The sequence below is a fragment of the Hipposideros armiger genome, unplaced genomic scaffold, assembly GCF_001890085.2.
Source record: "Hipposideros armiger isolate ML-2016 unplaced genomic scaffold, ASM189008v1 scaffold_204, whole genome shotgun sequence".
NCBI classification, from domain to species: domain Eukaryota; kingdom Metazoa; phylum Chordata; class Mammalia; order Chiroptera; family Hipposideridae; genus Hipposideros; species Hipposideros armiger.
In genome coordinates, this window is record NW_017731554.1 from 987,389 (window position 1) to 1,001,783 (window position 14,395).

The following is a 14,395-nucleotide window of genomic DNA, read 5'->3' on the forward strand; positions in this document are numbered from 1 at the left end:
TGGGTTGCCATGGGCTACCATGTGTAGCCAGCAGCCAGCGTGAGCGGCCAGCAGCCGCAGTGAGCGGCCGTCCAGAAGCCTGCGACTGATCTGCTTCGCCTGGGAAGAGCGCAGTGATGGTGCCAACTTGGGCCAGTGAAGCAACGTCCTCCACAACTAGACTGAAGAACAAAAACAACAACAACAGCAACTTGTCTGTTCCCCTTCCCCCAATTCCCCAGCACTGTTCCCATCCCCCCAATTCCCCAATAAAAATCTTTTTAAAAAAACCCAAAAAAACAAAACCCTAAAGTCTTCCACTTGCATGTAGGCCTTAGAGTAACTAAAAAGTAGCACCATCACCAAATGGTGCTTATTAATCACACTACATACCCTAGAAGCCATGTAGAACTCTTCCCTATGTGTTAGAAATAAAGGACAAGTAAACAAATGTATTTAAGGTAAGAATATAAATAACATATCAACATCATAGACAAGCAGAACAGTTAGGACATATTATGGAGAGATGAGAAGGAGATAATATAGTTTGCCCTACGTATCCACCAGTTCCTCATTCCTGGATTCAACCAACTATAAACCAAACATATTTGAAAAAAATGTTATGTTGTTGCTGACGTGAACTATGTTATTAGGTTGATGCAAACGTAATTGGAGTTTTTGCATTGTTGAAATTTGCCTTTGATATTGGAATACATTCCCAAATAAATGTGGTTATTGTTATACGTCGTTTTAATGTGCATTTCTCACTTTGTTTTTTTGCTAATGACTTATTACTTGCTGTTTATTTTATATGTATTTTAGATTATGGAAATGATGTTAAGACAAAAAGCAAATTTGAGCGATTTTCTTATTCAAGATCAAAATGAGTCATAAAACAGCGGAGACAACTCGTAACATCCACAACACATTTGGCCCAGGAACTTCTAACAAACGTACAGTACAGTGGTGGTTCAAGAAGTTTTGCAAAGGAAACGAGAGCCTTGAAGATAAGGAGCATAGTGGCTGGCCACAGGAAGTTGCAATGACCAATTGAAAGCAATCATCGAAGCTGGTCCTCTTACAACTACATGAGAAGTTGCCAAAGAACTCAACATCGACCATTTTATGGTTGTTCGGCATTTGATGCAAATTGGAAAGGTGAATAAGCTTGATAAGTGGGTGCCTCATGAGCTGATCACAAATAAAAAAATTATCGTTTTGAAGTGTCGTCTACTCTTATTCTACCCAACAATGAACCATTTCTCAATAAGATTGTGATGTGCGACGAAAAGTGGATTGTATATGACAACCAGCTCAGTGGTTGGACCTACAAGAAGCTCCAAAGCACTTCCAAAGCCAAACTTGCACTAAAAAAGGTCATGGTCGCTGTTCGGTGGTCTGCTGCCGATCTGATCCACTACAGCTTTCTGAATCCCAGTGAAACCATTACATCTGAGCATGCTCAGCAAATCGATGAGATGTACCAAAAACTGCAACGCCTGCAGCCAGCATTGGTCAACAGAAAGGGCCCAATTCTTCTCCACGGCAATGCCCAATTGCACATCATACAACGAATGCTTGAAAAGTGGAATGAATTGGGATATGAAGTTTTGCCTCATCCGCCATATTCACCTGACCTCTTGCCAACCAACTACCACTTCTTTTTTAAATTTTTTATTTAACTTTATTGGGGAACAGTGTGTTTTTCCCAGGACCCATCAGTTCTAAGTCCAGTCACCGCTTTCAATCTAGTTGTGGGGGGCGCAGCCCACCATCCCATGCTGGAATCGAACCAAAACCCTATTGTTAAGAGCATGCGCTCTAACCAACTGAGCCATCTGGCCGCCCACCAGCAGCTCAGCTCAAGTCGTTGTCTTCAATCTATCTGCGGAGGGTGCAGCTCACTGGCCCATGTGGGAATCGAACCAGCAACCGTTGCTCAGAGCTCGCGCTCTAACCAACTGAGCCACCCGGCCGCCCCAACTAGCACTTCTTCAAAGCATCTCAACAACTTTTTGCAGGGACACTTCCACAACCAGCAGGATGCAGAAAATGATTTCCAAGAGTTCGTCGAATCTCGAAGCATGGATTTTTTTTTTTAATTTTAACTGAGCCATCCTGCCACCTGTTGGCAGCTCAGCGGCTACTCAGCTCAGGCTGGGAGTCGAACCGCTGTTGCTCAGAGCTCGCACTCTTGCGCGAGCTCTTAACCAACTGAGCCACTCAGCCGGCCCTGGAAGCATGGATTTTTATGCTACAAGAATAAACTCATTTCTTGTGGGCAAAAATGTGTTGATTGTTAATTGTTCCTAATTTGATTAATAAAGATGTGTTTGAGCCTAGTTATAATGATATAAAATTCGCAGTTCGAAATCACAATTACTTTTGCACCAACCTAATAGTTAAGCCTACAATGGTCCTGTCTGTACTGAACCTGTACAGACTTTTTTTGTTGTTATTCCCTAAACAATACAGTATAAGGACTTATAGAGCATTTAGGAAGTGTGATCAAACAATACAGTGAATGCTTAAATTTCTAAAACTGTATTACAGTAAAAGACACATTGCCATTAGTCCTCCTCAAAATACTCCCTCTCAATTCGAACGAATTTATCCCATCATTCTTGCCACCTTCTGAAGCAGTTCTGAAAGTCCTCTTTCGTGAGTATCTTTTGTTCCACTATCGTGGCTGCCCCAACGTCCTGAATCCACTCAAAACGTTGACCTTTCATGGTCATTTTGACGTTGGGGAAGAGCCAGAAGTCACATGGTGCCACCAGATTCGGTGAATAAGGTGGATAAGGACACACTGTAATATTTTTGACAAAAATTGCCATACCAGAAATGATGTGTGACACGGAGCCTTTCCATTGTGATCACAAAACACAGTGAGTGCTACTGCCAAGTGCCATCCAATGGAAAGGGAGGGATCTTCAATACGGGAAGTGGCGCATCGAGCCTTAGTAACAGCATGTGACAAGTTTCAACTTGTTTGGTGCAGTCAGTCAGGTGTGAGCTATAGTTGAGAGGAGGTGTGTTCTAAAGTGTGCTGTAAATCATCCTCCATCACGACAACACTCCATGTCACACATCACTTCTGGTACATGGCAATTTCTGTCAAATAAAAACATTACTGTGTGTCCTCATCCACCTTATTCACCAGATCAGTCACCGTGTGACTTCTGGCTCTTCCCCAAAGTCAAAATGATTCAGGACATCAAGGCAGCCACCACAGCACAACTAAAGACACTCACAAAAGAGGAATTCCAGAACTGCTTCAGAAAGTGGCAAGAATGATGGGATAAGTGTGTTTGAAGTGAGGGGGAGTGTTGTGAAGGGGATGAATGGCAATGTGTCTTTTACAGTATTTTTTATTTTTATTTTTTAGTTGAGCCATCCTGCCACCTGTTGGCAGCTCAGCAGCAGCTCATCTTGGGCCGGGACTCGAACCGGCAACCTTGTTGTTCAGGGCTCGCATTCTTGAGCAAGCTTTTAACCAACTGAGCCACTTGTCCAGCCCAATAATTTTTTTTAACTTAAACATTCACCATATTGTTTGAACACACCTCGTAACTCAGAGTAGATCTTAGAGACTGGGCAGGATGGAATGGGATAGGGAAGGGAGGGTGGGAGAAGGGGTGGGAAGGAAAGAGCAGAGAAGGGAATAGAATGGAGAATGAAAGTGAGGATGAGGGAGAGAAAGTTTTGTCTTTGAGAGAGGTAGAGGGAAAGGCTATACTGGATAAGAATACATAGAAAGTAAAGCCCAATAAAGGACTATTTTAACCCTCTGTCGGGCACAAATGATCTCACAGATTCATTGCACACAAGGATGCTGCTATGAAATACGTCTTACTGTACTGTCACAAACATGACTAGAGATAGGTTACGGTAGAGGGGGAAGATACAGAAACAATGAGTCACAATACTTAACTTTTAAGATATTTGAAAATTTGTGTGCAATGAATCTGTGAGATCAGTTGCGCCCGACAGAGGGTTAAAAGCATGTAAGACGACAACCACAATGTAATCCTGAGCCACATCAGAGCAGTAAAAACTGACAGAGCCTAGTTAAAGTAACAATCCAACTCAGTATCTTTAATGGTAGGTCAGAAATTACTGTAAAGTTTCATGCCTACATAAAAAATGTTTTGTGATACAGTGAACTTCTCTAAAAAAGACAAGTTGAGGTGAGCAACATGAATTAATATCTGAATTACACATAATATTTAAGAATTATATCATTAAATACAAACACTAAAAGTATAGGCAGCAAAATTATATCTAGCAGAAGGCCTATTTAATTATTAAATTAAAATCATATAATTTCCAATATGCTTGAAATATATAAATTTATATATGTTTAGGGCTCCTCAATTTTGTTTTCTGTAGGACCTACTCTATTTCTTAGATCATCCTATTAATCTACAAAGATTTCTTCAATAAAGATTAACTTTAGTTTGGTGTCTAAATTTTTTCAAATAAAGTATAAATTAATCTAGAATCAGATTTGGACATTTTGTTGTTAGACGCAGTAATCTGCTTCCAGGGTCGACAAGGATTTTGTTTACTATCTTTCTATTTCAAAAACTCTCAATTTAATATATTTAACAGCATTTTTTTTTTCAAAAGTCTAAGTGAACCATGGTCAAAAGATCAATGTTGTTGGCAGGGAGTACTGGTGTTGCTGTACTCTATACGCTGACTTTTCACTTTATTTCTACAGTGTCAATGATATTGTTTCAAAGAAAAACATTCAGCACATTCTTACCCTGAAAAATTATCAAATGTAAGTCACAAAAAACCCAAACTTGAAAATTTCAAACTACTACATCCAAACCAATGTCTGTCAGTGAGAAACAAGCACAATTAAAAAAAAAAAAAAGAAGAAGAAAAAAAGAAAAAGCACATTTATGAAATCATGAAAAGCTATTTTCTCAAAAATATCTGTCAAGGACTTCTAATTTGAAAATTATACATACTCATTTTAAAACAGCATGGTGACAATACTGTCATTCAATTTTAATACAATGAAAATAATGTAAAAATGTAAATGCTGAGTATGTTAATGAACTGAGCACTCTGAAGTTTTAGATAGCCTACTCCTATCAATCAAGAATAAAAGGCTTAAGAAAAAAAGAATACAAGGCTATATATAGGGTTGTCACTTTGAGGGGTAAAAAGTATAACTACTGCACTGTGTTGTACTGCTGAAACTAATTTAAAAAAATGTTTATTTCACAATAAAAAATTTAAATAAATAAATAAATAAATAAATAAATAAAATAAAAGGCTATAAATTCCATACCTTTCCAACTGCTTCTGATGTTTCTCCTCTCTAGCCTGGGCCTTCATCTGTTGTACTTCAATGGTATCAGGCTTCCTTCTTCGCATATATAGTTCATGGTTTCCCATACACAAGGCCAAAATCCGCTTATTGATTCTCAGACGAGGTGCATAAAAAACAAAATCCTAAACATAAAGTATTCTGAATTTAAAATCTTCCTGAAGAATAGTCTCTCTCATAACAATCTGTACTAAATTTCAGTATGTGGTATGAATTCTAATGTCACATTACCTATTGTTTAGAAATGAAAAAATTTCGTAACGTCTAAAGAGTATGCCATACTTCCATATTTCTGGTTCCTCATCCTTTCATCCCACCACTTTTGTAGGGAGACTAACCTTATCCTCTCAATACATTAAATGTCATTTATTATTTTTTTCTTCTCCAAAGTAACTATGAGCATCTGTTCTTTCACAACAGAAGGGTTTTTTGTTTGTTTTACCTTCTGTCATATTTATCTTAAAACTGGTCTTTGTCGATGGCTGTCAAGTTTTTTAACCTAGAAATGTTCTCCTTATCTTTGTGTCTTTTCAGTAACTAACAGAGAGAATACAAAAATATATTTGACACTAGAAGAATCAAAGAATCTATTTAAATAAAGATGTCTTAAGTTTAAGGCTTCAAGTTACAAAAATACAAAGTTCATAATGCAAAACTCCATAAACAAAATTAATGTAGAATAGGGCTACCTCTGCTACATTCTAGCTACCAACAAACAAGTTTATTAATTTACTGGGTGACACTGATTATAAAATATATAGGTTCAAGAGTACCTCATCTGTATATTGCACTGTGTGTTCACCACACAGGCAAACCTCCTTCTGTCATCGTGTATCTTACCCCCTTTACCCTTTTCTATTTCTCCCCTTCCCCCTCCCTTCCCTGTGGTAACTACTAAACTGTTGTCTGTGTCTATGAGCTTTTTTACACAAATAAGTTTTTAACTGCTTCTCAGGAATGGTGATTGTTTTCAGCCACCTCCTAATACCTTATAGTTGCATTTCAGTTAAAGTAAAACTCTAATACACGAGTATATATATGTTGTAAAAAGATTAAAATCTTGTATTTTTAATAACATTATCTCATCACAAGAAAAAGTAAACTATGAAAAGGGAATGTTCCTCAGGAGCAATTCTATAAATAAACAATGCCATTCTTCAAGTAATACCATAGCAAAGAGGCAAAAATTTAAAGTTAATACAGAAAACATATAAAAGAATTTTACTTACAGGTGCCTTTTTGTCAATCGGCTTTATAACAAATTTTTTATCATTAAATGAAATATTTCTGATTTCACTCCAGGGAAAACCAATTTTAGGTGTTAACCTTAAAAAAAAAAAAAAAAGACAGCATGCCTTTAGTAAAAAGCAGGAAACAATGGACAAAATTCCTATCAACTTTTTGGGGCCAATTTAACTGACCAGTCTCAAGAGTTCCAGACTTTCAAAATGTACTAACTTACTCATAACATACCATTGACATTATCTTTTAAGGGGAAATCTGATCAATTAAATCACATAAACAAAGAATAACTCTCCAAAGATTTCATAAATGTATCAGGAACCTTGATTTTTCCTAAAATTACCTAGAAAAAACTATCTAGTTTTAGAGTGCAGAACTGAGCCTGTTAGGGTTTATACTAGCTCTATTTAGACTCAAGCTACAACTATTAATTTTAAATGAAGAGGGGGAAAAAAGATAGTCTTCATAGTTTTACATGTGAATTATGAACATAAGTTGCTAAATATTAAAAAAAATTATTTCCTTTTTCTAATCTTAAAATCTTTCAGTATTTGTGAATATATTAAAAACACTAAATTTTCAGTTCACTTTAAATAAAATAAATTTAAACACTCATATACACAAATGTTCAGATAAATAGTAGAGCTGAAGTTCTAACTCCTATGGCTATATAACAGTTGCCCCCATTTACCACCCTACACACAAAAATGTAGGGAAACAGACTGGAACAAGTAGTTTTGTTTCTGCTCTTCATATATTTTACTGTTTCAGACTACCCATCAAATGTGTCACAGCAGTCAGTAATAACAAGAGTGTAAAATGACTGTGACATCTATGTTGGCCAAAAGGCATCTTTTAGTCAGTGTTCTGATAACAGTATGAATTCCTACCTATTCATAGTCTTTTTAATTTTTTAACTCTTAGGCAGACTGGGACCTGCAGCACAGCAAATACTTTTTTCTACAAAATACACACTTTACTCTATATGCATGCACTATATTGTCCTCTAATGGCCATGTGGATAAGTCAAATTACCTACCAAAAGGGGAGGCTGTTAGAACACAGTCTTTTTAAGGTAATATTATATTTACATGTTACTTTAAAAAATTCTAAAGCAATTTCCTCATATAATTCTCAAAACAATCTTTTACGGTGGGCTTGGCAGTTCCCGGTCACAAAGGTAAATAGTGGCAGAGCTGGTAAAAGAACTCAACTAACCTTTGAAAGTTGTACCCTATTTATTTTTTAAATTTAAGTAAATGTAAGTAATAACTGAATACATTCTCATTATAAAAAGAAAATGGACCATTAAAGACAAAGTCCCTTGTTCACAATCCTCAATCACAGTCCCTCCCACCCAGAACTAAATCCCTCTTTTTCATATTCCCCATCTTTATCAGTATCCATATCTATGGGTACTCTAATAAAACTAATTCAATAATTTCTAAAATAAATAAAAGATTTGGCCTATAATAATTAGCTTGAAGTCATTTTAGCTTTTCGAAAATTTCAAAATTTTCTCTTCTGAATGACATATAGCATTTTATTTTGCTTTGTAATATAAATGAAAAAATATATCGGTAAAATTAATAAAATACTCTCTTCTGAGTTATCATATATGCTCAGAAATGTATATTTCATTAGTATCTGTAATAATGAAACTAAAATTCTGGAGCCAACCCAGAATAAAAGAATGCCTTAGAAGGTGTTTACTGACACAAACTTGGATGCTTATGTGATACGGTAAATAAAGAAAAGCCTAAAGCAACTGTAGCTATCATTCCTGAAAAGTGCTATAAAAGCCTGATGTTATTTTATATTAATGTCAAAGTTAAAACCTGGTCAATTTCAAAATAAAATTACGCTGTTTACTATACTTAATTCAGGGATATTCTACTTTATTGATGTCCAAAAATATTAAAAACAAGTCCAATGAGAAGTGTTCAAAAAAGGTGTTATAAAACACAATAAATCATATATCTATTAATTTCACTGCCTGATTGCTCCTGATTTCTTACATACATCAATTTCAATTTCAACCCATATGTCAGGCGTAACATTTAAAGATTTATTTTTCATCTACTGAGGGAAAAAATATTAAATTATTAGATGTAATTCAAAAGAGATCAAGAAGCACACTTCAAATAAAAGTGAATCATCCCATTTGATAAATACACTGCGAAATAGAACTCTGAAACCGCAAGATGTTGAGAAAATTAAAATATGGTATCTGGAAGCCTATGTGGCATTAACTAATCTTTGAATTTGGGAGAAAAAAAAAAAGCAGTAAGGGTAATCAAGCCAACAAAGAACTATTTATAAACAGAACTTAAGATTAAAGCCATATAGACCACTGATTAATGAATAGTTTGCTATTTACTTACTTGTCATCATGCTCATAAATATTCAGGCCCAAAGCATCAACACCTAGCCACAATTCAGTTCCTTTTTTATTTTTTATTTCAAAATAGTTGACTCCATACATTTCTAGATCCTGTGCAATCTTCAGGTATTCCATCATAGAATCTTCCCTGTTGAAATAAAGCTTATTGTAATATATTTAAATAAGAGTATCTAATACAAAATTATTTACAAAAATACTTTGGACTAAGATTTAGTGCTTCATATTTATTCATATAAGTCAAATGATGTTTTGGGATATGATGTAATAATAAATGTTATGAAATAAAAATACTGTAATTTGAGAAAAAACACTAAGAAAATAGCCACCAAATACCTTAGCATTCCTCTATGTTCTTCATGCCAGTTCTGTATTCTTTCTTCCCACTGTTCTTTTGTCAGTTTGTGTTGTTCCAAAACACTATAACAAAAAAAAAATCTATAAAAACACCTGTATGATTGAAAATCACTATTCTTTTAAAAATCTACGATACCTTGACTGTGGTGGTTGTCATACAAATCTATACATGATAAAATTGCACAGAATAAATACACACACACACATGCCTGCATGTAAAACTGATGAAATCTGAACATGGTAGGTAGATTGCATCAATGTCAATATTTTGATTGTAATATTGTACTGAAGTTATGCTGGATGTTACCATAAGGGAGGGCTGGGAGAAGGACACAGGATCTCTCTTATTATTTTTTACAACTGCATGTTAATCTATCATTATCTCAAAACAAGAAGTTTCTAGGATCCTGAAATTATTTTAAATAACATGTTTTAAAAAGTTATTATACAGATTATAAAAATTCAAATGTTTCAAATGAATAAAATATTGGACAAAAAAGGAAAATGACTTTCTCATTATTAATAGAAAAATTACAGAACAGATTGAAAATCAGAATTCTTGGAACTTAATTCTTTTACTCTATGTATTTGCTGCTAAATTTTATTTTATTTTCTATAGATAATGCTTTATATAAAAGTATACAAGTGAAAAGTCACACTTTTTTCACCACCCCATGCCCTCCAGAAAGCTTTTTATTAGTTTCTTTTGCATCCTTCCAGTGTTCCTTATGCAAATGTAAGCAAACACAAACATTATTTTCTACTATATTTTAATACCAAATCGGCAAGTCCAACATGCATATAATTTACCTACTCTGTACACTATAGATTATGTCTTTCTAGTCTCTTTGGGTTATACAATGATAATTATTTATCTTTATTAGTGAATCCTCAGATCCTACTTTACTGATAACAAAAGCTGTGGTGTTAAAATGTTATTGTTTTGCTATATAAAAATTTCACATAAAACCCAGTGATTTCTTGGCAGTGTAAAAGAATCTTAGGATGCAATCTTCTCTTGGATAAGTTACTCACTATTTGGATTCCTTATTGGGGACTCAGGCAGACCATTATGTTAATACAAACTGCTCCTTTCTTGATGTATCCTCTTTTAAGCTCTTGCTTTTGGGAGAGGGAGTTTTGTCTTCCTCCTTAGAAAACTTAGGTTTCTACATTTTTCTTGTCTTTATACACCCTCTCTCATTGTCTGGCCTCTGTGCTCACCAAGAGGAATGCAATCAGCCTTGAGGGCACAATAAGGTCAGCCAATTGCTGGTATCAGGATGTTAACTATATCTGAAGCTATGGGTTTATTAAATTGGATGGCACTAAGATTTACGCTGTAGCTTTTTATAGCTTGGATTTCAAACCTCATTTGTTTGCATTTCACTTAATGCACCTGTATTATTAATATGAATGACTGATTTGCAGGTATCCAAAACTTCCTTCTTTTTCTTCTGTCCAGAACAAAGGAGCCCTTTTTCATGCCTAAAGTCAATCTGTCCAATTTGACTTTTAATCTGTCTATATGGGCCTTTAAATAACTTCTCCCTCCACCTTCTCAGGATCTTCATCATTTTTCATAGGGGACATATTTATTGTCCCCTGCCTATATATATTATCATTAATACTTATTTGTGTTACAGAGAGCAAAGACCACATCCATGTTGCTCACCACTATATACCCAGTGCCAGCACCAAAGAGTACTCAAAAATTTGTAGTGAATAAAGGAACTAAATCGATTCTTTCTTTTTTTTTTCTTTTAAACAGCAAACTTCTTTCAAGAACTCTCCCTATTCACTATCTTTTATTTCCATACTGCACATCTACTGTCCAACCCCCCAAACACCACAATCTGGCTTCAATCCCCAACACTCTACTGAAGCTGCTCTTTCTAATGGCACTACAATCTTATTGGTAAACCCAACAGACATGTTAGTTCTCTTAATACTCGACCTCTCTGTACTGTTTGACACTGCTGACCAGTCCCTCCTTAAAGCATGTTTTATTTTATTTATTTATTTATTATTTTTTTTAAGCGGAGCCATCCTGCTACCTGTTGGCAGCTCAGCGGCTGCTCAGCTTGGGCTGGACTCGAACCGCTGTTGCTCAGAGCTCAAACTCTTGAGCGAGCTCTTAACCAACTGAGCCACTCGGCCGGCCCTTAAAGCATGTTTTTACCTTGGTTTCCATGATGTAACACTCCTCTGGTATTATTCTTGACTCTCTGGCCTTTTTTATTTCCTCAGTATACTTTACAGGAGTCTCTTCCTCTGTACTTAAAACTTAAGTTCCAATGAGGTCTGCCCTAGGACTTTTTCTCATTATATATGTACTTTCAGATCCATCTCCTTCATTCTCATGGGTTAACTGTCATCTATTTGCTAATTACTCCCAAAATTGTATCTAGAGCTCAAACTGCTCTCCAAGATCTGAACTCACATCTATAAATGGGTACCAGCTCTCTCTTAGTTATATTGTAGACATTTCAAACTCAATAGGTTCAAAACTGAAATTTTCCTCCTGCAAAATTATTCCTTTCCCCCACATCTTGGCAAAAAGGTATTACACCTACCACCCAGATGCCCAAGTCAGAAACCTGGAGTATAAAAATTTGTGTATCAGGCTCTTTTTAAAGGAGAGACGTTACTATCTGGCGGAGCTGATTGGTCATATCACCAGAGAACTAAACTCTACCGTGGAAGAACAGATGCTTCTCTGGGTTTCTCAACACAATAATTAAAAGCAGACATCAAAATCATCTAATTACTGTGTCTGATTTATGATCACCAAATAAACTTCCGGTGACTAATTTTCCCCCCAGGTACAGTAAGACCCTGACTTACAAACGAGTTCCACTCTAGAACATTCGTAGGTTGGACTCGTTCATAAGTCTGACAAAGTGAGTCTTATACACCTTTGACAAAAATATACAATATAAAGCATAAAAAAACTAAACACACACACAAAATGTGCTAATGGCTAAATGATTCATCTTACAAGAACGAGCTATGTCTACCATCTTTTCGCCTCGGTCCAATCTCTCAATTATTTTCACTTTTGTTTTCATAGTTATTGCTTTGCGCTTCCTAGCAGTCCCGTACACATCACCACTGCTTTTCCTCTTGCTTCTGGACATCCTGGGCTCTGATTGAGCACTGTACTACTGTACACTATTGCACTGTACAGTAAGCACACAGCAGCACAACTTTGACAATGTCCGGCAGACACGTGCACTACTTCCATGATTTGTTCGCATCTACAAATGTTCATAATGCAAGGTCCGTTCCTATCTGTCAAAGTTCGCAACTCGAATGTTCCTAAGTCGGGGACTTCCTGTACTTAAAACAGTGAGAAAAAGTGTGCTATCTACCATAAATGGAATTAATTCATCATTGTAAAAGTATTTCTTCATTCTAAACCAAAAAATTAATATTCTGACATTATGAGTAAGCCTCTTTTAAGCTCAGATAGCAGGAATTAGCACTCCAGAGGGCTATCAACTTGACAAACACCTATCTGGAACTTCAGTGTTATCTTCCCTCTTTTTAAATAGAGTGGTTTAAAGAACATATATTTAAAATAAAGGAATTAATTGTGCTTAAGTATGATTCCAATGTTTAAAAGATTTTTAAAAAATCACATGACTATTAAATGTAAACTAATTATTTCATCTGGTGTGCAACCAAACATCAATCTTATTTAACATTGAAAGAACAACTATCTATGTTATACTTGTTGAAATAAAATTGTTTTTTAATGAAAGTTAAAAAATTTTAAGGTTAATTTTTTTTTTTTTTAAAGATTTTATTGGGGGATTGGGGAAGGGGAACAGCCAAGTTGTTGTCCTTCAATCTTAGTTGTGGAGGGCGCAGCAAGCTCAGTCCAAGTCCAGTCACGCAGCTCAGCTCAAGGTGCCACGTTCAGTCTTAGCTGCAGGTGGGTGTAGCCACCATCCCATGTGGGAGTCGAACTGGCAGCCTTATTGTTAAGAGCATGTATGCCATCCCCTGAGCCACCCGGGCCACAGCTCAGCTCAAGGTGCCAAGTTTAGTTTTAGTTGCGGGTGGGTGTAGTCCACCATTCACACTGGCAGCCTTGTTGTTAGGAGCTTGTGCTCTCACCAGCTGAGCCATCCTGCCACCTGTTGGCAGCTCAGCTCAGGGTGCAGCATCACTGGCCCATGTGGGAATCGAACCGGCGACACTGTTGCTCAGAGCTCGCTCTCTTGGGCAAGCTCTTAAACAACTGAACCACTCGGTCGGCCCTTAAGGGTAATTTTGATCATACATAATATTTACCTTACATGCTGACTTAAAAACTTAATTCGCTGTGCATTTTACTATATATAAATTATATCTCAACTAAAAATAAAACGAATCCTTATCTGAAATTCTACTGTGCCAGTAATCAATTACTCAATTCAGTGCTTAAAAAAGTCTGAGACAAAGAATTTTGGGTTGGAATAATCAAAATCAGATAAACATACAGACTGACAAATGTCTTATATTATGATTTTTTTCATGAACATGCATATTTTACCTTCTAAGTTAATTATTACTGCAATAATATTAAAGGGGAAAACAGTGTAACTTTAATAACCAAATATAATTGTTCTGTTATAAAGCATATGTCCACAGAATACAGTTTGTTAGCTGAAAATAAGTGCTAATGCCTATAACCATAGGAAATTATTAAAAGTCTACAGGAAGTAGTTTAGTCTTTCTTCATATTTAGTACCGATGAAAAAGAAATTACAGGGCCGGCCGAGTGGCACAATGGTTAAGAACTGGCTTGGGACGCCAGAGGGCCCCGGTTCGGATCCCACTTATGAGGGCCAGTGACACTGCTCTCCACAGCTAAGATGCTGAACAACAGCTCAACCTGAAGCTGGGCTGCCATGAGTCGCTTGCAATGGCGCAGGCTGCAGCCCCTGTGGCAGTGGGTTGCCATGGGCTACTGTATGTAGCCAGCAGCCAGCATGAGTGGCCAGCAGCCGCAGTGAGCGGCCTTCCAGAAGCCGGCGACTGATCTGCCTCGCCCGGGAAGAGCACAATGATGGTGCCAA

At 36.4% G+C, this 14,395-nt stretch overlaps 1 protein-coding gene across 2 annotated transcripts in view; it reads right to left on the reverse strand.

Annotated features, from left to right (window-relative positions):
• Nucleotides 1-14,395, reverse strand: part of RDX (radixin) — a 100,059-nt gene that overhangs the window by 45,012 nt on the left and 40,652 nt on the right. For both annotated transcript variants that reach the window (XM_019653649.1, XM_019653650.1), the window contains exons 6-9: nt 9,306-9,389; nt 8,953-9,099; nt 6,556-6,652; nt 5,288-5,451 (exon numbers count right to left, since the gene is read on the reverse strand). In XM_019653649.1, the coding sequence (XP_019509194.1) occupies nt 5,288-5,451; nt 6,556-6,652; nt 8,953-9,099; nt 9,306-9,389 (492 nt within the window). The remainder of the gene's footprint in view (nt 1-5,287; nt 5,452-6,555; nt 6,653-8,952; nt 9,100-9,305; nt 9,390-14,395) is intronic.